The sequence below is a fragment of the Neopsephotus bourkii genome, unplaced genomic scaffold (assembly GCF_033783945.1).
Source record: "Neopsephotus bourkii isolate Nb327-2 ecotype Australia unplaced genomic scaffold, CSIRO-AGI_Nbou_v1 NB_1760, whole genome shotgun sequence".
In the NCBI taxonomy this organism is placed as follows: Eukaryota; Metazoa; Chordata; class Aves; order Psittaciformes; family Psittacidae; genus Neopsephotus; species Neopsephotus bourkii.
This window is the reverse complement of record NW_026902234.1, coordinates 3,304,008-3,326,744: the sequence shown is the minus strand read 5'-3', so window position 1 is coordinate 3,326,744 and position 22,737 is coordinate 3,304,008. Positions and strand designations below refer to the sequence as shown.

The following is a 22,737-nucleotide window of genomic DNA, read 5'->3' as shown; positions in this document are numbered from 1 at the left end:
AACAGAACTGCATCTTTGAAACTGTGTGTGTGGATGTGTCCATCTAAATAAGTATATGCTTGGTGGATGAGGGGGATATATGTGCATATGCTGTACCTGTATATGAAATCAAACCTCATTAACATGGGAGATCTGCATTAATGCACAAGAATGGAAGGAAGGTCTGTGTCAGGTTTGACACAGTACCCCGTAGGCAGTACCCAGTAGGTTACCCAGCACAGTGCTGCTGGGAGAGCACATTTAGGGAACTGTCCTTCATGTGACAGAGGGCATAAAGTTACATTTTCTTTCTCTGTGGAATTAATTTGTGCTCTTGAATTTAGTGGGAAGGGGCAATGACAGTCTCTTTATTTCTTGTTTCTCAAAGCTTAAGGATAATTGAATCAGTGTGTGATGTGACAGGTTGTGTGCTTTCCTTTCTCCCATCTCTGTCACACTTTGTTATTTACAAATGATCAGGCATTTTTTGATTGTAATTTTATTAAAACATCTTAATAAATAAACTTTAAATGAATAATTAAATTTGGTAAATAAGAGCTCACATGATGCTTGTGTCAATGAGCTTTCATGTGCAGACATTAATTCTTAGCCCTCATGCAGGAAAAGAATGTTTTTAATTCCGCTGCCTGCTTTTCCCTTTGTCTTCATTTTTAGTGTAATTTCATGTCTTGAAAGTTTGATCAGGTGGTTGATTTCTAGTTATGTGTATGTGATATTATGGGATCAGCCATCATTTTGTTATTTGAGAATTAATTTATCCACTCCAGGAGAAGTGGTGTCTTGTCACAAAGCTATTGAATGATTATTCTCAGCTGAAGCAAAGTTATCACAGTGATGTTATTCTTTATGTGCTCAATTCATTTACTTTTTCCTTTCTTACTGATTTTAACGAGCTGGAACACATACAGTAGACAATAATCTCCAGAAGTGAAGACTTCTCCTTTGTTTTTTAAGTTACTTTAAGTCGTACTTTTTCCTACCTCAGTGGGAGCAATCTCTATTTACTATGATATTTTTGTATTAGCCTTTGTTATTAAGAATAATATGTAGAGAATCAAGACACTTGTTTTAAGGAATCTGTTAAAATGAAAAGAGAAAATGTCATAGCGCATATGCTTTGCTGTTATCAAATTTGAGACTACGCAGAGTCAATGCCAGAGGTAAGATACTGTGCTAGGCAGTTAAAGGGGAGGGTGCATTCTTCCTGAGGTTGATGAAAATGTAAAAGAGTGAGCAAGATCCTTGTTTAGCAGTTTCAAACACATTTACAAACCCGAGGGTATTTCCATCAAAATGATTGTATTCCCCCAAACTTCTCTAGGCACATAAATTCACTATTCTGGAGACTGAACATGCTCTAATAGCCTACTTTCATTGGCAGCATGATTGGCTACTAGAATAGCATTTAAATTCAAGTGTACGTGTCACTGCATCACCACTGCAAGCTGATCCTGACTTCTTAAGATTATATTCAGTCACCAGAAAAAAGCAGACCTTAATATCCTTTCATCAGCAGCATTCACAAAATGCTGAGGCAATTTGTCAAAAGTAGAGAATTTCAAATTATTGGCAAATTATTATTGGCATATGAAACACGGTACAGATCTTTTCATACTCCAGTTGAAGACAGAAATTCCTAGGGCTTGGCCAAAAATTTGATGCCTCGCATTTCAGGTGTGCAAGATGGCAGTGAATTGCAGATGTGTATTATAGCATAAAAATTACAGATCAAAACTATGCAGTCTGGAGAGCTTTGACTTCAGAGCAAATGGTGCATATTGAGGGGATTTGGCCAGACAAGCCCTTAAAATGCCCAGTGCCTGTGGTCCAGCCAACTTCCATTTAGAGCTGCAAAGAAACTCTTGGGGTCCCAAACCCCTGTGACATGCTTCTGAGTGACTCAGCAGCAAAATCCCAGCTCAGCCAAGCGAGAGCATCCTTGAGCTCTCTGGGGACTTGCAGTTCCTTTCCTGATGAGCTGTGCATTTGGCTCATCACTCAGCCTTCATGGACCAGGGATCTGGTCCAGTGCCCAGTTTGTCACTGAAAATGACCGTATGTGTTGCTGTGAGTGCCTGGCCTCTCCAAGCAGACTCTACTGCAGTTGTAATTGCAGCACACGTATGAGGTTCTATTCCTGTGTGTATCTGGGTTATTCAGAAACAGAGTTATATACAGGATACCTTCCCTGCTGTCATCCGCAGCAGTGTTTGGTTGTTTTTTTTTAATTTACAGGGATTTTTATTACAGTTTATATTTGTATTTCCCTTCTATTTATAAACTTCTTTTATATTTTTATGAATACAAACAAATGCTGTGAGTAAAATATGTGAACATTTGCGTGTGAGGAAAAAATGGTCTGATTTGTTGCACCATATTCATAGATACTGTGCTTGTGATACAAGGTTGACCTTGTAATCTCGGGGACCCAGAACTAAAGTCTGTATTTCCATTCTCCAGTGCTGTCAATATCAACATGTGAAGAGGAAAGACTAGCTGTGCTACTATCTCAGGAATCCAATGGTCCATGAAACAATATTGGCCTTCCCTCTGCCTTCCCATCTAAACTTGTAGAAGATAATAGATGAGTTTTGGCTGATCAATAAATGAATAGTGAGCAGGAGAGTTGTAATAGCTATACAAGGAATTGCACTATTAAAGGGTTGTTGTGAAATAAGTTTACAAGCCATAGAATTAATGGATTTTCAAAGAAATATTGGATTTATTCTTGTAACAGAAAATTACTTTGAAACTGAATGAACAATTAACAGTGCTGTTTGTATTGTTAAGGTAATGTTCAAGCAAGTATTGCAGCTAAAATTTGCTGTAAAAATAACACATTGTACCTTTTTTCTATTATTACCATAGGAGTCACAACAGGGATCTACAGGACACAGCAATACAAGTAAGTGCCAACTCATTTTCTGGCTGCCTTGGGTGAAGGGTATGGCAATAGCTATGACATACAAGTGGCTGGTAGGGTAATGAACCAATAACAGACTGGGACAGTGTACAGACTCAGCAGGCTTTACTCAGGTATGGCCAAATGTGGAGAAATGAACTGAAGATGTCAGGTCTTCTGGCGCACTGGGATGAACACAAAATGGTGTCAGGTCTTCTGGTGGACTGGGATGAACACAAAAAGGATTCATTTCTTTATCACCATTTCATTATATAGGTGAGAAAGACTGAAAGGTTAAAAGAGTGGCTTTTTTAGACAGCCAGAAAAGAGCTGACCTAGTTGTACGGCCAGATCCAGACTGCCATAAGATTCTGCAAGAAGACTTGTTACCATTTTTCTTTCATAGAAAAATGGTATATTTTGTGCCTATTGCACAGTAATAAGCAACATAAATCCTGCCAAACACCAGATAATGTCTCAAAGACCATATGGCCATGGGTCTTTTTGGCTAGCAGTGTGGGTAAGGAACTGATATATGCTTGTGTGGCTTCTGGTTGGGGCTTTTCAGTGGCCTCTAATTTACAAATCATGGCGCAGATCAGCAGCACTTTAGTTACATTTAGTTATGATAAAAAACTTAGCAGCTGTATTGAAAGATTGAATTGTTCTGCTAAACACAGTATTAATCCTCTGCCCTGCCACCTCTGACTGTTGTTAATGTTGTCGTGCATATTAAAAATACATGATCCTACCCTGCTCTCAAAACAAAATCATCTCAACCAAAAGAACTATTTTGCTATCTTCCTGACGTGTCAGCCAGCACAGAGCCTGGTTTGCGAATTACAGGGCTGTGACTGAAGATGAAAAATGCCCTGAGCTGGTAGGTAGGGCTTTGAAAGTGGCTGGTCACCCACTGCATGAGGGAGAAGACATCCAGAGAGACAAGGCTAGGAGATGTAGGCTATTAAAATGGTGTGGCTCTTTGCTGGGGAAAGGTCAGCATGCGGATGACAATGTTGTGAAGAAACATGCAGTGGTGTCACTTAATTGCTAACATCAGTTTGATATTGCTGTGAGTCCAGCACTAAGGAAATAATAAAAGGCAAAGAGGGTGAGTTCTGTCAGGAAATAATGAATACAGTAATGAGAGAAGGAAGCACAAAAGGGCCATAATAGAGAGGGCTATGCAAACACATGCAGAGTCACAAGCATGACCAACACACCAGCTGAGCTGAAGGCTTTGTGATGACATCAGAGGCCATAGTGTTTGGCCAGCTTTGGTCTTAGTTTCATTCTGAGTATATCCTTCTTTCAACACTTGAATGTGATAGATTATTCTGCAGCTCTAATGTAACCTGCTTTCCTGTGGGTTAGGAAATCAGTTCTACCTTCTTAAAACTTTCCTCCAGTCCTTACTCAGGTGGTCTCCAGCTTCAGCTTACTTCCAGTTCCCCCATCTGCCTTCCCACACCACAGTCCCTCCACTTTCTTCTTGACTTCTCATTCATCCTGCTCAGCAAAATCAGTATATATTTGCAGCTGGGCTGGAGCTGCATTTGGTACTGCCTGGATGATGGCAACCAAACCAAAGGACATCTGAACCCATGCAGAAATGTCTTCTTCATTGGTGGCAAAAGTTAAGGTTGCTGGCAGACACCAGACACTTCTAATGTTGAAGAGGAAATTTGACTACCTCTGAGACTGGCATCCATAAGGATTCATATAGAGGAGCTGGAGTAAGAACTGAATAAGACACAGTTAGAATGAGACATAGACCTTACCTTAGAAGTGGTGGGTGGTCCCTGGCTGGACTTCAGGTGCCTCGCAAAGCTTCTCTGTCACTCCCCTTCTCAAGTGGACATGGGAGAGAAAAAAAAATGAAAGGCTCATGGGTCAAGATAAGGACAGGGAGAGACCACTCATCAATTACTGTCACTGTCAAAACAGGCTTGACTTGGGGAAATTGGTTTAATTTACTGCCAATCAAATCAGAGTATGCTAATGAGAAAACAGAAACAATTCTTAAAACATCTTCTCCCCATCCCTCTCTTCTTCTCAGGCATGACTTCACTCCCGAGTTCTTCACCTTCTCCCACCCAGCAGTGCAGGGGGATGGGGAACGGCTGTTGTGGTCAATTCATCATACGTTGTTTCTGCTGCTCCTTCCTCTTAGGCAGAGACTCCTCACACTCTCCCCCTGCTCCAGCGTAGGTCCTTCCCATGGGTGCAGTCCTTCGGGAACAGACTGCTCCAGCATGAGTCCCTTCTGTGGAGTCACCAACCCTGCCAGCCAACCTGCTCCAGTGTGCAGGGTCCTAACCCTAACCCTAACCCTAACCCTCTCTCCATGGGGCCACCCATCCTGCCAGGAGCCTGCTCCATCACAAGCTTCCCATGGATAGCAACCTCCTTCAGGCATCCCCCTGCTCTAGCATGGAGTACTCCATAGGCTGCAGGAGGATAGATACATCCTCACCATGTGAGCCCCCATGGGCTGCAGAGGCACAGCCTGCCTCACCACGGGCAGCACCATGGGCTGCAGTGAAATCTCTGCTCTGGCGCCTGGAGCGCTTCCTGCCCTCCTTCTGCACTGACCTGGTGTCTGCAGGGCTGTTTCTCTCACAACTTCTCACTCCTCTCTCCAGCTGCAGTTGCTGGGGTGTTTCTTTTTTGTTTTTGCTTCTTAAATGTGTTATCCCAGAGGTACCTTGGCCAGCAGCGGGTCCATCTTGGAGCCATCTGGAATTGGCTGTATCAGACATAGGTGAAGCTTCTGGCAGCTTCTCACTGCTGTCAATAGGGGCACCCCTATAGCTCCTTCCCCCTGCTACCAAAACCTTGCCATGCAAACCCAATACAGGATGTGAGAATTGCTAGAAAATGACTCTATGTGGGAAATAAATCTAGTGGTCTATGTACTGCATGATCCAAATGCACATCTTCAGGGTCCCAATTTGCTAGTTTAGCTAGCTGTTATTTCCCATTGCACAATGCCTTCTTTGGAGCGGCTCTAGAGCCTGTCACTTACGATAGTTTTACTCCAGCTGGAAACATTGTCTTTCTCATGGGTAACATTTGCATTTCTCTCTCATCCTTCCCCCACAAGGAAATCAAACCTCTAATGGCTAAAGTTATACTGCTCTGTCACAATAAATATTATTTATCCCTGTTACCCAGAAAGGGAAACTTGGCCTGCTTACGCTGAGTGATTCACCCAAATTCCAGCTCAGAGGAGAGCACTCCTTCTCTGGCCACCCACTATTCAGTGGGGAAATCCCACAGAAGTTCATTTGAAATTTACTTTGGAATGAAAGAAATCTGGACACGTTTCCTCTGGTTGTATCTAACAAGATTAGAAAGGGAGCTGTCTGTGTAAGGTAGAAACTAGCAAAGAACTCCCAGCTCTATGGCTAAGGATCTGAGGACTGATTGTTTCTACCGTATGTTACTGGAGGTGTGCATATGCACACACACACACCAACACACCAACACACACACCAACACACACACGTTTCAAGAGACATACACAGTGCTTAGCACATGAAATAAAGTGTGCTAAGAGCAGTCCCATAATGAGGTGGGCAGCATACTGTTTGTCAATTCCCAAAAGACTGAAAAACAACCCAAAGGATGACACCAGTTTGCCCACAGGAAAAAGCCAGAGCTAGAAAGGATTCAGCAATTTAGCAAATGCTAGCCTCCCACACTGGTACCTGCATGCATTTGGCAGATTACATGAAACATGGAAAGCAAATCTTAGTCTGGCCAAGAATGAGTGTGAAAAATACAAGTTGTTCTGACAGGTAGTTCCCTTTTACACATGCTTATCCAAAAATCTTATCTGCAGTGTATCTGTGACATTCAGCTATGCTTAGCCTGTACACATTTTAAGAATTTCTATGATTCAGCCAAGTGAGAACAAAGTTGGTAAGAACTGATAAAGCATTAATGGCCAGATTTTCTACTCTGATAGGCCAGACTGCTGTGTTTTTGCCATCTGTATAGGCTTCATCCTCTCTCTCCACACAGAAGTATGTTAAGTGATGATTAGCATAAAAGCAGCTGCAAATGCTTACTGTAGGGTAATTCATTAATATCCAGTTTGGCTAAATCACAGAGATTCCCTTTTCTCCTCACAGTACTTATGCTGTTTCCCTTGTTGCTGCATTAACATACATTGCTGAAAGTAGAACTGATGTGAACTCTGCTGGCAAAGCACTCAGGAATCCATATTCCCTCTCACACTCAAACAAACCAGTGTTCGTGGTACTAATTCATCACTTATAAAAAGCCTAAGTTACGAACAGAAAGTCTTTGAATATATGCCAACTGTTACTGTTGGTTTCTTGTTCCAAATTACCATAATGCAGATGAGCTCCAGGGCTCCAGGCACCCTAAGGCTGAGTAGCACATACTGTAGCAACAGCTTTCCAGTCAGAAAATTCATCTGGATATTCTTTCTGAGGTCTCTGCTAACAGTGCAAAATGACCTAGAGATTATGTATTCTGTCCCGTGTGGGTGCCCCACTTGTGCCTAAATACAGATGCCTTTGGCTGTCCTATTACAGTAAGTGATTAACTTCCCTAGAAGTCCACAGAGAGGCATCCAGAGATTACCCCATCCTGTTCACTAATGTTTAGGCACCTAAATTGGGTGCTTTCTGGAGGCCCTTCCAGAGGGAAGAATGAGATCTAAAAGCACCATGCCAAGGTGTTTGCAGTACCCAGAACCTCATCTGTAACACACCCATTTACAGAAGGTCGTTGTCTAGAGTAAGTTCTTCAGCTTGCTTCTGTACAGCAGTAGAATGACATTGGTAGCAAACCCCTGCCTCTTCTGAAGGCAACATCAAATTTTCCAGAGGTGCCTCCTACATCTGTTGCTGGCACCCCAATGCTGTGTGAAAACTGAGGATGAGGACTTCAGCAGCAGCAAATGGACTTTACATAATGCTTGTGTGCGTGGAATAGGTCGGGGGGGTGACCCAAAATCCATTCAACTCAAGTCAATGAGCAGAAAATCAGATAACACCAAAACAGGCTGACTAAATTAAACACTACACATTTTTTTTTTTTCAGAAGGCACAGGTAGATTTTGGTTTAGCAAAGCTCATTAAAAAGTAATGGAGAAAAACACATCCATCAGTAAACCAGTCACACTCAACCTCTGTGCCTCCTTGTCTGCCAGGCAGCATAAACTCATGTGTAGACAGCTATTAGCATCCAGTGACACACAAGGGGAGCAGCAGCTGCACAGTCACTAGGTCTAGAATTCAGGTTCAAGGTGATTTGAGTGGCATACCCTATACATCCATGCTAGAGCTAAACAAAAACCTTGCACTGAAGGGCATTGGTTACTCAAAAAGCAATAATTACAGCAAACAACATAAGCCTTACATTTTTTGGGGGGGAGGGAGAAAGAGGGAGAAGGACATGGCTTGATTTAGCAGAAGCAGTACCATCCCATCAGCTAGCAGCCTGCTCCCCCAGTGTCTGTGCTACATAGCTAAGTTCTGTTGGGGAGATGGAGCCAAGAAGGAAATCATCACAAGCCAACATGTTATGCCGGGACACAGGCAAGTCATATGGAAATGTGAAGAGGCATCCCTTGGGCCTCTGACACTTCTCATTCAGGTACCTGACTTCTCATGGGGGTTGAGTGCTTAAGCCAAAATATGGCAAAGAGGGCTTCCCCAGCCCCCACTTACAGGAGCTGAAGATCAGATCCTCAATTTGTTAAAATGAATGTGAATAAAAACATACATTGGCAGAATTGCTTCCTAATCAATGCCTTACTAGCTCCTGCTGATGCTGTTTTGCTTTGTGTGAAGTAATTACTGTTCCTGGAGCAGGGTTTTAGAGCATTGTTCATGCTGGATGTGGTACACTCAATAGCAGAGCTGTAGGGCCCTAGAGAAATCTTTTCCACTGCTCCAAGGTCTGCTGTCCCTGGTTAAAGCTTATGTCCTGTAAGCAGCTGCTCTCGTGGAGTTTCCTTGCCTGACATTTCCAGAGTACATGTGGCAGTGACAAGAAAAGTCAAGTCAGGGTTGATTCCCTGCTTGCAAATGCTCCAGCAGTACCCCTGCAGCCCTGTGATTGCCTCAGCAGCAGTCTGCATGTGTGGCAAGGGTGGTCAGTGTTAGCAATGAATAAAGTGTTGATGTGTCACATCTAAGCAGTTTCCATATTGACCCATTTCTGATGTCATTTTCTTCTTCTCTTTCAAAGGGAAAAGTGATGTAGAGCCAAAGAGTCCAGAGAAAAACGCAACCCATACATCGTAAGTCACTTTTGTGTTTAAGATTGGAGAAGGCAGCTGTGTTTTTATCATATTTGTTGGGCAAAATGGAATTTGTTTGTTTTCATTAAAATAAAGCTCTTTCACTGATGTTTTTCTTAAAATGTCTTTTTCGATAATGGATAAACATTAATTGTTCCTAGAACTACTGCATGATAGTAAGTCAGAGATCTTTGCAAGTGAAATGGCTCCATATCACACTGAATAGAGATGAGATTATTTTTGTGGGTGTGTGCGGCTGGCCTTTTCAACCTGAATTCGACATTACCTTAATGCTGTTGGAGTTTGTCACACTTGCTAAAAAACATCGTGTCACATATGCCTTTGATGTACTGATGCAATTTTAAAAGACTGCAGTCTGCAGCTTCACCTCTGAATTACTTGAAATCCAATTACAGTTATCTCTGGTCTCTCACGATTTTGTTGATGTTTTTGAATTAACAAAAGAAGTAGAGAAATAGATAGGAATAGGCACTTGTAATATATCAGTGTTCACCTTCACTCTAGTGCAACAATAGAAGCTTTTACCATTTTTAACTCTAGTATACAAAGGACTGAATTGTTTTGCCAACATAAACTAGTCTATGAAACAGATGGGCTGCAAGCTGAAGAAAAAAAAAAGCATCATTCTCCCAGACTGAGCTAGATAAGTGAATTCCTTTAATAACTACCAGGCAGGAGCATTATGAATTCCTGCAAAACCATTCACCTTTTTAATCCCATTTGAGGGAGGGAAATTCTTGTAACAGTCAGTCATGTGAATTTTAGAGTGCATCTTGCCTATAATTTATGTTTTCTGATTCCTGTTATTTAAATTCAGAGCATTATATCATGTAAATCTCTCTAGGTGTCACCATTTGTTACATGGCCAAAAGTAGTCACAGAAGGAGGTATAATAACGGTGATTTATTGTGGGATGTTTTGATTTCTGCTGCAAATACACATTAAAAATCTTCTGGAAATGAATCTAGAAAAAGATTTGACATGGTATAAGAAATAGCTTGTCCTGCAGATTGTGTTGTGGAATGTAATTACTGTATGTGAGCATATTTAGCCAAACTTATTAAATGAATTAAGCATTAGCAGCCTTATGCCTTCTGATAGTATGATTGCTGGGAATGGTTAATAGAATGATTCCAATAATTATCATTTTTAAAAATAATATTGCAATAAAGACCAAAAGAAGAAGGGTTTTAATGCCATCTGGAGGTATTTGGGAGAAATGAACACATTTATTTTAGTCGATATTTAGCAATATGTAAAACGTAAGCTACCCTCCAAAGTGGCTTTTTTTCTAGTTAAATAGTATTTTATGGATGAGGGAAGTTCTTTTGTTTCTTCTCCTCCTTTGGATACACCCTTATATGTTTATGGTTTTGGTTTGAGCGTATAGAATGTGTCATGTCACGTGCTGTATTAGATATAGAAGACTTCAGAATCTGGTTAGGTGTGAAAAGTTCTTTGCCTAACAAGAGGTCTTAGTACAACCTTCTGAAACTGTGCTGTCTACTAGATATAGTATATTTATGAAGCTTATCTTTAAATTGTTATTATATGCTAATATACAGTAGATACTGGTTCCCAGAGCACATTTTAGACAAGACTGGTTACCACTGAATTCAAGAAGCAGAGGCCCCTATAGTTAGAAAAATTGTGTGGAAAGGGAGGGAGGAGAGAAAGGAGAAGAGGAAAGAAAGGGAACCAGTGAGTGCTGTGCCAAAAGAAGAGGAAGAAAATGAGAGGGATACATCTAAGAAGGAGGAAAAGGAACTGCAAATGCCATATCTTCAGAAAGAGATAAAAAACTGAGAGCAGTGGAAGAGAAAGCCAGAGATTAAATACAGCAAATGAGAAAGAAGGGAGACTAATAGGAGCAAAAGCTGTTAGTAAACTAAAATGTATGTATTGTTGAATAGAGGGCTGCCTACCTGAGTGTTACAGTGAAGTAAACTAATGTTGGTGTGTTATCCCACTGATATCCCAGTTCTTTTTCTGCTACCTTCTGTTGTCCTTCCCTGGTTTCTTCTCTTTTCCACCTTCTTCAAGAACAGCCTTTTATTCCTGGTTATCAGGCAGTCGTGAATACAGACTGTTTCTGTTCTTCTGGGGACATAGCAGCTGGGAGCCAGTGGGGTTGTGAAAGGGACACGAACAATGGGACAGTGGGGTTGTGAGGGGGCATGAACAATGCCAGGGGACCCCATAAGCAAAAAGACTGCACCTTCTTGTGAGATGTTGCTCCTCTGAGAGTGTTGAAGGAGTCTGATTGGCATTCCCTGTCAGGGGTGCTAAAAAGTGGGGACATTGTTGGAGGAGAGGTGGCATGTTCAGGCCTGACCAGAAGAAACCGTGTACTGGTTTCATTGTGAATCAGTGTTTCCTTCTGAAAATGGAACAAACAGCACCAAAAAGTTCACAAAGCAAGTCGTGTTTGCCTAGATAAAGATAATGGAAAAGACAGGGAGGAGCAAACTAATGTTTCTTTCTTGCAAATGTCTTTTTTATTTTCCTCAGGCATGTTACAAGCCACACACCCAAGCCAAGCGTATATGACTCAATGGCAGTTAATTCATCCCTGGTGCAGATTTACTACCTCCATGCAAGCATTATTTATGCAGCTTCAAAGGACAGGTTGATTGCCCTCTTGAATCAGGCAGTGAGGCATTTGTGGACTAAGCATTTACATGAAGTCTCCCCTCAAGACATTCCTCCTGTCATGTCCACTGGGCCCAGTATCCTCAGAACCAGACAGAACCCTGTGACCTGGAGCCCTAGGGGACAAAGGTGCTACCCAGAACCTCTGAGAGTATAAAAACCTAGAGTGCAGGATGTGTGGTGGTCTATTCAGAGGGGTTTGAGTACAGTAAATGCATCATTCTGAATGGCATTATGCATAGAGGTTTTTTCCTGTATGCATTAACTCCCTGGGTACACTCAGTATGGCATAGCTCTCCACTGATAATAATATTAAGCATTAAGAAACTGGTATATATTAGATGATAAACATTAATTGATGTAACATCCTAATGAGGCAGATAAATAAGGGCAGTTACTACAATGCTAGAGATAACATAGATGGATGTAGGAGAAGGAGAATGATGCAAAAGTGGGGACAAAGTCTGAGCAGAGTCCTTTTGCATGATATTCCTATGGCCTTCACTGTCTCAGCATGCACAATAATCGTCTTAGCTGGCACTGAAGAATTGCAATAAAAGCTGCAAACAATACAAAGATGTTAAGATGTCCAGAGTCTTCCGCAGTTTGATTCACGTTCCTTGTAACTGAATGCTTTTAAAGTCATGAGAATTCTGGATTTGAAGGGGGATTTTGTTGTACTTAATATGTGTAGAGCTCTCTATGGGTCATGTGGTTACAGCTTCACTAAGCATTTCTGAAATTTTAGGGCTATTCAGAAATATCCAGCAATGTTTTGTTCTTTCGGTTTTGTGATAAGAAGTTCAGTTTTCAATGATCAGAAAACTTTCACAGATTTTGTTTAAAACACTTGATTTTCACTAAAATCCTTCCTCCCCTTGGTTTTACCAGTTAAAGTCTGGAGGGCTTCGCTAAGGAGTGGTGAAGGGATGAAGGAAGAGTGCTCTTTGATTCTTTAATGTTTTCAGATACTGAATTTTAGTCTTTCTTTGGCAAAACTGGATCCTTTCAGTAACACTGCAATTAAAACTTTTAATTTTATAGAACATCTGTGCAAGGAAATGTGAATGTGCACATGTTTCAGGGGACCTTGCAGTGCCATAGAAACTCTTATCCATACTAGGGGTCTGCGATCTTCCATCCTCCCACATACAAAATATGACAATGATTAAAAAATGGCACAAATACACAAAGAGCTCAGCAGGACTCCCGCTTTTGGGATGTCTTTCGACGTACTGGCCTGTTGTGATGTTCTTCAATACCTTTTGTGTTTGTAAATGATTTCCAGTTCAGACTACCCAAGGTTAATCATGCCTGACTGTGATTCACTGCTATGCATTTACCCCGACATTTCTAGTGCACTTACTTAATGATATCAGGGCTGGCAACTAGACACCTTGGTGCTGGCTCTTTATTATCCCTCCCACAATTGCTCCCATGCTGAGCTGCTCCAGATTTTTCCCTCCCTTTTTACAAGAGAATTAACCAAGGTTGAGGGAGGCTTTTATAATTTATGGCAGTTATGCAAGTTTTGTCCTCTGCTAACACTCTGAGAACTTCAGCAATCTCAGTTTATGTGTTTGCTTGTTTGTTTTTGCCAGGCAGAAATAGATGTTGGCTCATTTTCTTCCCTGCACTGGTCCCCAGCATCACTTGGAGAATAGTTTGCTCAGGGGGATCTTCATTAACAGCACTAAATTCAGCAGCTTCCAAGCTGTCCATTTGCAGACATTAGTGCTACAGTCTCTTGCCCATCCAGCAGCTGCTCATCGTTCTCATCACCCTGATTCTCCTTGAGGAAGGAAATAGAAAGTAGGTACTCAGAGCAACATCACTGCTGTTCTTGCCTGTATTGGCATAAGTATTGCCAACTGGCTTCTCGCTTTCTCTTCCTCACTTCTGTCTTGCCCCTTGCATCTTGTATCTAGTGACTCACGGATAGTAACTCAATAGCCAGAAACTCCTGCTGGTTTCCTCCTTCACAGATGGGAAAACTGAGGCAGTGGGGTTATAAGGTGCCTCCGCAGAACAGAGAGAACCAATCTTGAGTACAGAAGACAGCTCAAGCACACGCTGACAACTTACCATCCAGCTCTTAGCCCCCAGGAAGCTTGGCCTTTCACATCTGGCTGACGTGTGGGCTTGACCTTAAGTCTCTGAGGCAGCAACTGCAACCTGATTGAGCATCAGAGTTGGAAGAGAAGCCTTAATCCCACCTCACGTCACTGAAACCTTCTGCAACTTATTTAAAGTTAGCCTTGGCTTTCCCCCACCTAAAATAATAATTAGACCACCATGAAGACTACCTCATTAATATTTGTATAAAGTGTTGAAAAAATATAATGTTCTGTAAAAATGGCCAGGGACTATTTGCCCAGAACAGTAAAGGAAATGAGTGGTAGTTTAAGTTTTTAAAGACATACTTGGGTAGAAAGTGGTAAATGTCCTGAGGAGTGCCAGGTGTAGAGAGAAAGGAAGAGCAGGAGCTGCTGCCTCTCCCAAGCACCAGTAGACCTGGTGAGGATGGGCCGCTTCTGCCCCATCCTCCCCTAAAAGTTTCAGTCTTGAGACAAGGGTCACCCTATTCAAATTAGAAGGATTTCGGTTTTGTCTTGTTGGACTAGAGGCAAGGATGGCAAACACGGAAGGGGCAAAGCATGTAAGCTGCAGAGTAAGAAAAAACCTCCAGTGGTACATCTTTTATATCCTTCTGTTTGTTTGCCAAAAAGACCATGATGGGTTAAGTCAATTGAATCAGAAAATACCTAACAGATGGGTCTGGAGGACAATGGAATGGATGAAATCCATGCAGCTGTGGATATTGGTTTTTAAAAAAGTCTGCCCAAAGTTTTATAGGGTGTAATTCACTGTTAGCTTTCAGACTAAGATACCAGGGCAACTTCCAAGTCTTTCGTACCTTCAGCTGTGGGCATTTTAGCTGACAAGGACATCTGCAGGAGCACATTGGCCAGTGATCTGGTGACAAATGATTTAGTAACTCCATGGGCTCTATTGAGCACCATCATGAGCATATCAACCTGGTCATCACAGATGACCCTCTTCTGTCAAGAAACACAACTTCAAAGGGGTGGTAGACAATATGAAATTAGATCCTTCAGGTTAATTTTTGAGATATATTGTTTCTGAAAACACCACTGCATCAACGGCTTTTAATGTATGTCTGTGAAGTTTCAGAGAGAAGTCTTGCAGTCCATGCTAAAAAAAAAAAAGAGAAATAAAAAAACCCAAACACCTTACTATGATGAATGAAGGCAGTGTTTTGCAGAGCGATGGAGGTCTTGAAAACTGTAGAAGTGAAAGTCTGGTGTTTATCTATGAACCAAGTTGCTGGCAGCAGAAGAAGGCTGGCTTCATTGCACTATTCCACCTGTTTACTTGAGCCTCAGCTTGCCGAGCTAACCGCAAATACTGCCAGACTGTCACTCTGCTCAGCCAGTGTAGCAGGAACAGCTAAAAGTTTAAAACACACTCTTCAGCTCTCAAATTCCCATGAAAACGTTCTTTTTACTGCTCTCTCTCCTCCATAATTACCCTCCGTCCCTGTATGGAGAGTTTCTCTATGTATAAAATATATAGACCTTTAAAAAATACAATTCCACTATAACTTCCCACACCAAAACCAAAGTGATTTCACCTGTGGGATGCATCAGAGACACTGCAGTATTGTCACAATGCTGATGTGAACCTTGCCTGCCAATCCCTAACCTTTTCTGACATAGATTTTGTGGATGTGCAGTGTACAATGTTGCTGACAGTTCACAAAAAGCTATTGTAAGTTGATACTAACTGATCTATTCTCTTCAAATGATATAAAGACATTTTCTTGGAAGACATTTGCTCACACAGGTCTTGTCTGATTCTACCTTGGAGGTTCAGCAAAGCTGAGAAGGAAGAATGAATTTGTATTACTAATGGAGGTGGTGTTTTTGTAATGTGAAATTATAGATACATGGCAATCGAACACAGTACAAATAAAAAAAATTTAAATAACATATAAAGTGATATAAAAAGATTTTTAAAACATGATGTCCAGGAAAGCAGATGAGATGGGGCTATTTTTTGGTTTAGAAAGAAAATACCTGGAAGCCCAACCTGACCTTAATTGCATCTGTGGTTTTCCTGGTACAAAATTTAACTTCTGTTGAGTACGAGTCAGCCTTTATCTGAGATGTCAACAGGAACAGGGGAAGATAAATGCTAAATAAAAGCACCAGTGAGGTCTGGGGAAGTATTGTGATTGACTTTCATGGGGTGAGATAGGGCCTTTGCTGTCCTATTTTTAAATGCTAACCCTCTCTTTTACCAGATACAGCCAATAGCTTGAGATAACCACCCTTATCGCTGCAGGGCTCAGTGCAGTTTTATATATAAAGTCCCCTTGATCCAGGCCCTCTTGTTTAGCACCTTCACCTTTACTATATACCTGTACTCTGCACACTGGAGACAAAAATAATTAGCCCTGGGAAGCTGCCCTTGTTTTGATGCCACCCTTGGCTCAAAGCTGAAGGGGAAAGTGGTTTAATGCAAGAGAAACCCTCACTTCAAAACAGCAGCATTCGCCTGGTTGGAAAAGTCGCTATAATGTTGGGCATTATTTCTATTTTTGTACCAAATCAAAAATGCTTCTGTAACACTGGTGTTCATCTAACATCACTCAGAATAAAGCTGACCAATTTAACTGGCTAAAATATCGTCATGCTTGAGGAAATGTTTTCCTGTATTGCACCGAAAGCATATTATTTTTCTCTCAGGCACTGTTTTCCTTGGACTTTGTTGTTTGTAAGGGACTAATTGGGAATTTTGAATGTATTATATGTTGGCTCTGAATACAGTGGTTAAAGAGAAGGTGCCAGGAAAATCAGGAGATGTGAATACCTGGAAAGAAGTGTATTTCATTGGAAATGCCACCAGGAAGGCAAGCACCACTGACCTGTGCTTTTTCTCTGAAGAAAATGATAAATGGAAGCGCTGCATCTCGCACGTTGGAGTCGCAATGTGCGTGGTGGTGTTTTTGCTGGGTTAAAATTCCTGGTTGCCGGGGTAACATGTTTTGGAAATCCTCTACCCTGGGTGAAAGCCGCTGCAACTTGAAACCCACTGGGGTTGATGCTTGGCAAGGGCACCACCACTGCTGGGTGAGGAGGGCTGCTGGCTTCGCCAAGGGATTTTAAGCAGGGAAGCAAAGTAAAATGGGTCCAAAAGAAGAGAGAGGCAATCAGGAGCATTCAATACTTCCAGGTTCTCATAAGCTGATTTTTTTTTCCCACACCATCAGCATGTCCCATCAGCCAAAGGGTGGGGGTTACCTCACCCTGGGGCTGAATCCATCGGTGATGGAAAGTGGAGAGGTGTGTGCGTGCCTGGGGTGGGTGGGAGAGGAGGAGGGCAAGAGGGGGAGAAAAGAGAGATACAGGGTTCTGGACACCTGCCAAGAAAAATAGCTAACATTTTGCAAAAGAGAAATCCTAAGACTGAGGTCATAGTGTGGAAAAAGTCTGTTTCACAGACTCTTGAGCCTGAACTCAGGCCAAGCTGTTTTTTATGTTTTCGGGGTTTTTTTGGGTTTTTTTGGTTTTTTAAATGCAGGCATCCTATTAACATTTGAACACTAAAGCTCGTCCAGGAATGGAAAGATTTTGGAATTCGAAGTGCCTTAATTTTCTACTTTGTTGGTACACAGATATATTTTTTAATTACAAGAAAGTGAGGTTTTGAATTGGAAGCTGCCTCATTTTGCTTTTTGCTTATTTTACAACTATGAAGACCACATTAAGGGACTCTATAGAAATGCCTGTTTCTCCCACAGAGTGACCTCAAACAAAAAAAAGAGACTTTTCAAGCTTGGAGGACAACTTTTTATTTGCCATGCAAAATACAAAAAGATACTGAAACCTGAAATGATGATGAATTTTCCTGTGTGGAAAAGTACTACTGTTCAGCCATGAACAGCTATGTTTTTTAAAACCTTTATAGTAGGAAGCTGGCAGCTTCATGACAATTTACTTTTCATACCTAACTAAACAAGTTATTGAAGTTCTTCTGCCTTAACCTCTGGATTTGGATTAAATGTCAGAGTGCGGATATTTTTTAACCGAGGGGAAAAAATAACTCTTTGGATTTGTTAGGATGTTATTGCAAGCAAGTTTTCTGGTGTTTGATTTGCTAAGCTACAACTGGAGTCTGCCTTCCTCAGGGTAAGGATATTTCCACATTATCATTTCACCTGCCGTATATTAAGAGGGAGAGTATTGTATCTTGGTGTGTATCTCGGCTTTGTGCCTGCTGTTCTTTGTTTAGAATGCAGACAAGCTTCATCTCCCAAAAGAGATGTGGAATATGTTCATTGGCAATTTAGAATTGATGATAGATTTGACAAGCAAGCAGGGTGATACACCAGAGCTATCAAAGCTGGAGATGAATCAGGACAAAGGTTTGGATGAGGTATATTGTTCCTGAGATTCAAAAGACTTATACTTACAGATCATTCCAAATTCAAGGCAACTGTACCACTGACTTAGAAAGATAAAAGCTAAGTTTTGCTGAGAAAAAAAAACAACAACAACAAAAAAAAAAAGCGGTTTGATTGGCCCACAGACCTTTTATGGCAAAATAGTGCAATTACAGCTGGCATTTCTGCATGCTGATTTCTGTTAGTTCTGTAAGATATTTTGTCAGGATTCATTTGTGCTGATTCACCCTTTCATTGCATAAACTGTAAGCAATTGTAGGTAAAGAAAAGGAATCTCTTGACATATTTCTTCAGGGATACACTCCAGGAGATGCACTAAATCAGGTATATTAAATTAAAACAGAACTGATCTGTTACTTGATAAACATATGGACTTACTGTGTATTTAACTGTATCAGAATTTAGTGCAATTATGGGTAAAAATCCTATATCTTCACCATCAGCTTTCCTACTACCAAAGCAAAGCAGGCAAATGAGCACAAATAATCTCTTTAAAGTATTTAAAAGCATGATACAAAGGATGAGCAAACTACCCTTTTGTACCTTGTCTGATGACCAATTTTTGGACCATTTATAATGGCTGAAGTTGCTGGGAGGGGGCTTGGAAGGGACCGTCTGTCCTGAAGTCCCCTAGGGAGATGAGGCAGGCAACCCAGACATGCAACCTACCTTGATGTGTAGTTCAGATGGAGGCCTAGTACATCAAAGAGCGAGGAAAAGGTCCTGGGCAGGGAACCCCAGAATATCACAGAACATAACCTCAGAAAAAAAAATACCATCACTCTGGTCTGTACTGGTTTTAACTGTTGGACTTAAGAAAAAAATCTTGTGGCTGCTCATGTAAAATCCACATGTTTTTTCCATAACTTATACAGTAAATGTAATATGAGACGCAAACTTTAATACTTGCAGTCACTGTAAGCAGATTCTGTAGACTTCTGTGGAAGAAAGGATTAAGCTTTTTTGCCACAAATTGTTAAAAAACCCAGGGCTCTTCCTCTGCCACAGGGTCAGGTTTTGATCTTGCAAATAATTCTAGACAAGCATGATGCTTTCCAGCAGGACTTCTTTCAGCATCATTGTTTGAAAGACCCAGTGTTCCCATACCTGGAGTCGTGATCATGCTGTGCTACCTATCTCTAGTTCACTTAAAAACATTTCCCCATGAGCTCCATGCTTTACTGAGGGCAGTCTCTGCAGAGCAGGGTGACTTACATATGTTGAAAAATTGGCCTGCTACAGAATGACTACACGTGGAAAGGCCAAGGGAGAAAAAACCCAGGAACCTGTGTTTGTCAGGGCAGAGGTCTGCTTCTTCTCCCTATCCCTCACAGCTGCCACTAGCATGCTCTCGCACCCCACGGTGCAATAATCCTGATGCAGTGCTGGTGAGTGAGCAATCCAGCACTGAGGGCAGGAGACAGAAGGTCTCTCAGGAGGGGTGTCTTTTCCTCCTCTGAGGAGATTTGTATTCAAGAGAAAGAAACTTCTCCCTGATCTTTTCCATAGGTTTCATTGCTATGTAAGAATTGCTGACTGATACCACTCTTCAGTGAGCACATGATAATGTAAGGAGCCCTGCAGCACCCACAGCAGCCTCCTGTGATTGATGCTGAGTAGCCAGGAGTCAGGAAACAAATTTCCACCTCTGAATCCTGGAATAAAGAGAGAAAGAGGAAGGTTAGGATACAGTAACAGAAAACTTGTCATCCAGATAGGATTTTAGGAGTTTCATTGTTACATGTAATACATAAAACTAAACAAATACAAAGACATACATATGTCATAAACATATACATAAACAATGAGAGATGTGCACAAAGCTGGATGGTAAAGGTTAATTTGGTAGAAAGACCTAAAATATTGATAATATTCCCATCTTGCATGTATTTCCTTAAGACAACAATAGGTGGATGTCTTAATAACCATCATCTCCAGGCATTACAGAAAGATTATAAAAAGCAATGGCCCTCCTTTTAAAATTATTTTGATTTAGTTTTCTCTAGCAGAAGTGGCAAAATAGCCATGATCCCATTTGTCTCAGTGATATTGCAGAGCTATGAGTTCACTATGAGTAGAGCAACTCTTTCTGTGCCCTGAAGAACATAAAAGCCTCGGTGCATAGCTGGAAAGCAAATACCTCTTGCTCAAGCCACTTATGTTTTTCTACTTGACAAAAACTAAATTCTCATCTCATTTCTTTGCATGAACTTGTCACCCACTCAGAGTTTTATCAAAATAATTCTCTAGTGCTTTTCAAAGAGCATCTTCCGTATGAGTCGCATTAGCTTTAAAGACTCACCAAGAACAGAGTGGTCCAGGCTGACATTCTTGGTTTCCAACAGAGAAGCAACTTCATGAATCTTATACTGCAATTCTGAAACTCAGTTAATTAAGTATTTGATGTCCTAAGAAGCTGCTGCCTCCCAAAGTCAAGGAGAGGGAGCCTCCAGGCCCCGCTCCCATCTTTGGCCACCAGACACAGTGACGTTCAGAGACTTTCCACCCATCACACTGTTACACAACTCTTCCCCTTTCCCCAGCACACAGAGTTTTCATTAAATAGCATGAAGAATTAACCCCACCGTTGTTGGAAGGCAGCTGGGTAATATGTGGCCTCATTTGCTGCTACAGGAGAACATGTGTTTGCTGCTTTGGTAGTGGGGGATCTGCGGATGGGGCATAGGGGAGCTTAGTAGCACAAACCCTGGGGAACACCTTTGCAGACCCACATCCTTGCTCACTCTCCAGGTATCCTTGCACAAGGTGATTTCTGATTTATCCTTCCTTGTCTTGTCTCATTATCTGCTATCCATCCTATGCCATCCACTATACCTTCTTTTCTTCCCTTCCTTTTTTTTGCTGCACCCTTTCTGCTGCTCTCTTACTTTCCCATCCCTGGCTTTGTCATGTTCACCACCTGTAGCCTTGTTTTTTCTTCCTTTTCACGTCAACTGTCCCTTCCCTTCTCCACTTTAGCCCCACAAAACATGTCCCCATGTCTTCTGAGATAAAACAGAAAAGAAATAAAGAGATACAAATAACAAGGAATACACAGATATACCCATAGAAGCTCAGGTTCCTGGATTACTGGGTGTCTTGTCACCTGCTTTCTCCTTTGTCCCTTGATTCTTCCATCATGTCATCTTTGCTTCATGATCAGTCACTAGGCTTTGTCAGGTGCCCAGTTATTGCCCCAGTCTTCCTTTGGGGCACATAGTTTTCTATTACTTCTAAGAATGAGAAAGAGAGAGAGATTAATATGGAGAAAAGTTTTACTTAACTGCAAAATGCTTTCATTTTATAACTTTCAGCATGATTGGCAGATAGGTTTGTTTAATCAAATTGCCTTTTCTGTCAGTGTATTATTTAATGAGGAAGATCTTTTTTTTGATGGCATAGGAAACGTGGAAGCATTTGAGAATTTCTGATGTGCTATTTACTCATCCATTATGTTGGGAATCAGTTTAATTTCAGTGTCAGCAGTGGAATTAATAATCATAACAGTTATTTGTCACAGAATGATCTATTTGGGGATTTTCTCAGCAAAGCAGGATATATCCTCCACCCTTTCACCAGAGAAGGAAGTTTTAAAAAATAGGTCAGATTTGAACATGTTTTTGTTTTGATTATCCCTTCCAGGCTGGTGGTAAAGGCACATATTTTCACTTTAATTCACTGTTGAGTCACTGATATGATATCCTTTCCTAGCGTAAATTATCCCTCCTTTTATTTCACTCTGAGTTTCTCAAACACTTCCATCAAGTATAGCTCCCCCATTAAAGTGCACTTTCTGTCCCTTCCTGGAAATCAGAAAGACAGTTCTAGCTTTCCAGAGGTAATGCAAAATCCACTTTTGGCAGTCACGTTAATTTGGGATGATTCTGTTCTGGTTTTGGTGTGGCACTTCACCTTCAGACAAACAGGCTTCTCATGTGAAAGAGGGGGAGCTCCTGAACAGATGGGTGGACAGATATGAGGGACGTAAATGGGGCCCCAAGTCTGGTTCTGCTCCCTTTGGATTTCCTTCAGTTCTGCAGTTCTGTGCAGCCCCACATAAATAAATAACTGATAAATGAATAAAACCTTTCAGCTGATATATTTGATAAGTACCAAGATGTTTTATATGACTCCAAAGCAAGGGCAGTAACTGTTAAATGAATTGCTTTTTAAATAAAACACATCAAAGAAATTTTTAAATCCTTCATTGTTCCTTAAAATGGTTTAGTGCCTCATTAATTCTTGATTAGCCTGGTTGTTAAGAGGCCGTTATTATGTGGTAATAAGGTGTAGGAAATTAACTCTAGGACTATAGTCATGTCACACCAACCTGCTATAGTTAGCACCTCATCAGGTGCTGAAGCCATGTGCCAGCGGTGTAAATTAGGG

The 22,737-nt window shown here is 41.3% G+C and overlaps 1 protein-coding gene across 4 annotated transcripts in view; it reads left to right on the top strand.

Moving 5' to 3' along the window:
* Positions 1-22,737, top strand: part of AFF3 (ALF transcription elongation factor 3) — a 318,864-nt gene that overhangs the window by 191,858 nt on the left and 104,269 nt on the right. For all 4 annotated transcript variants that reach the window (XM_061377693.1, XM_061377692.1, XM_061377691.1 and 1 more), the window contains 2 exons: positions 2,869-2,905; positions 9,134-9,185. In XM_061377693.1, coding sequence (XP_061233677.1) covers positions 2,869-2,905; positions 9,134-9,185 — 89 coding nt within the window. The remainder of the gene's footprint in view (positions 1-2,868; positions 2,906-9,133; positions 9,186-22,737) is intronic.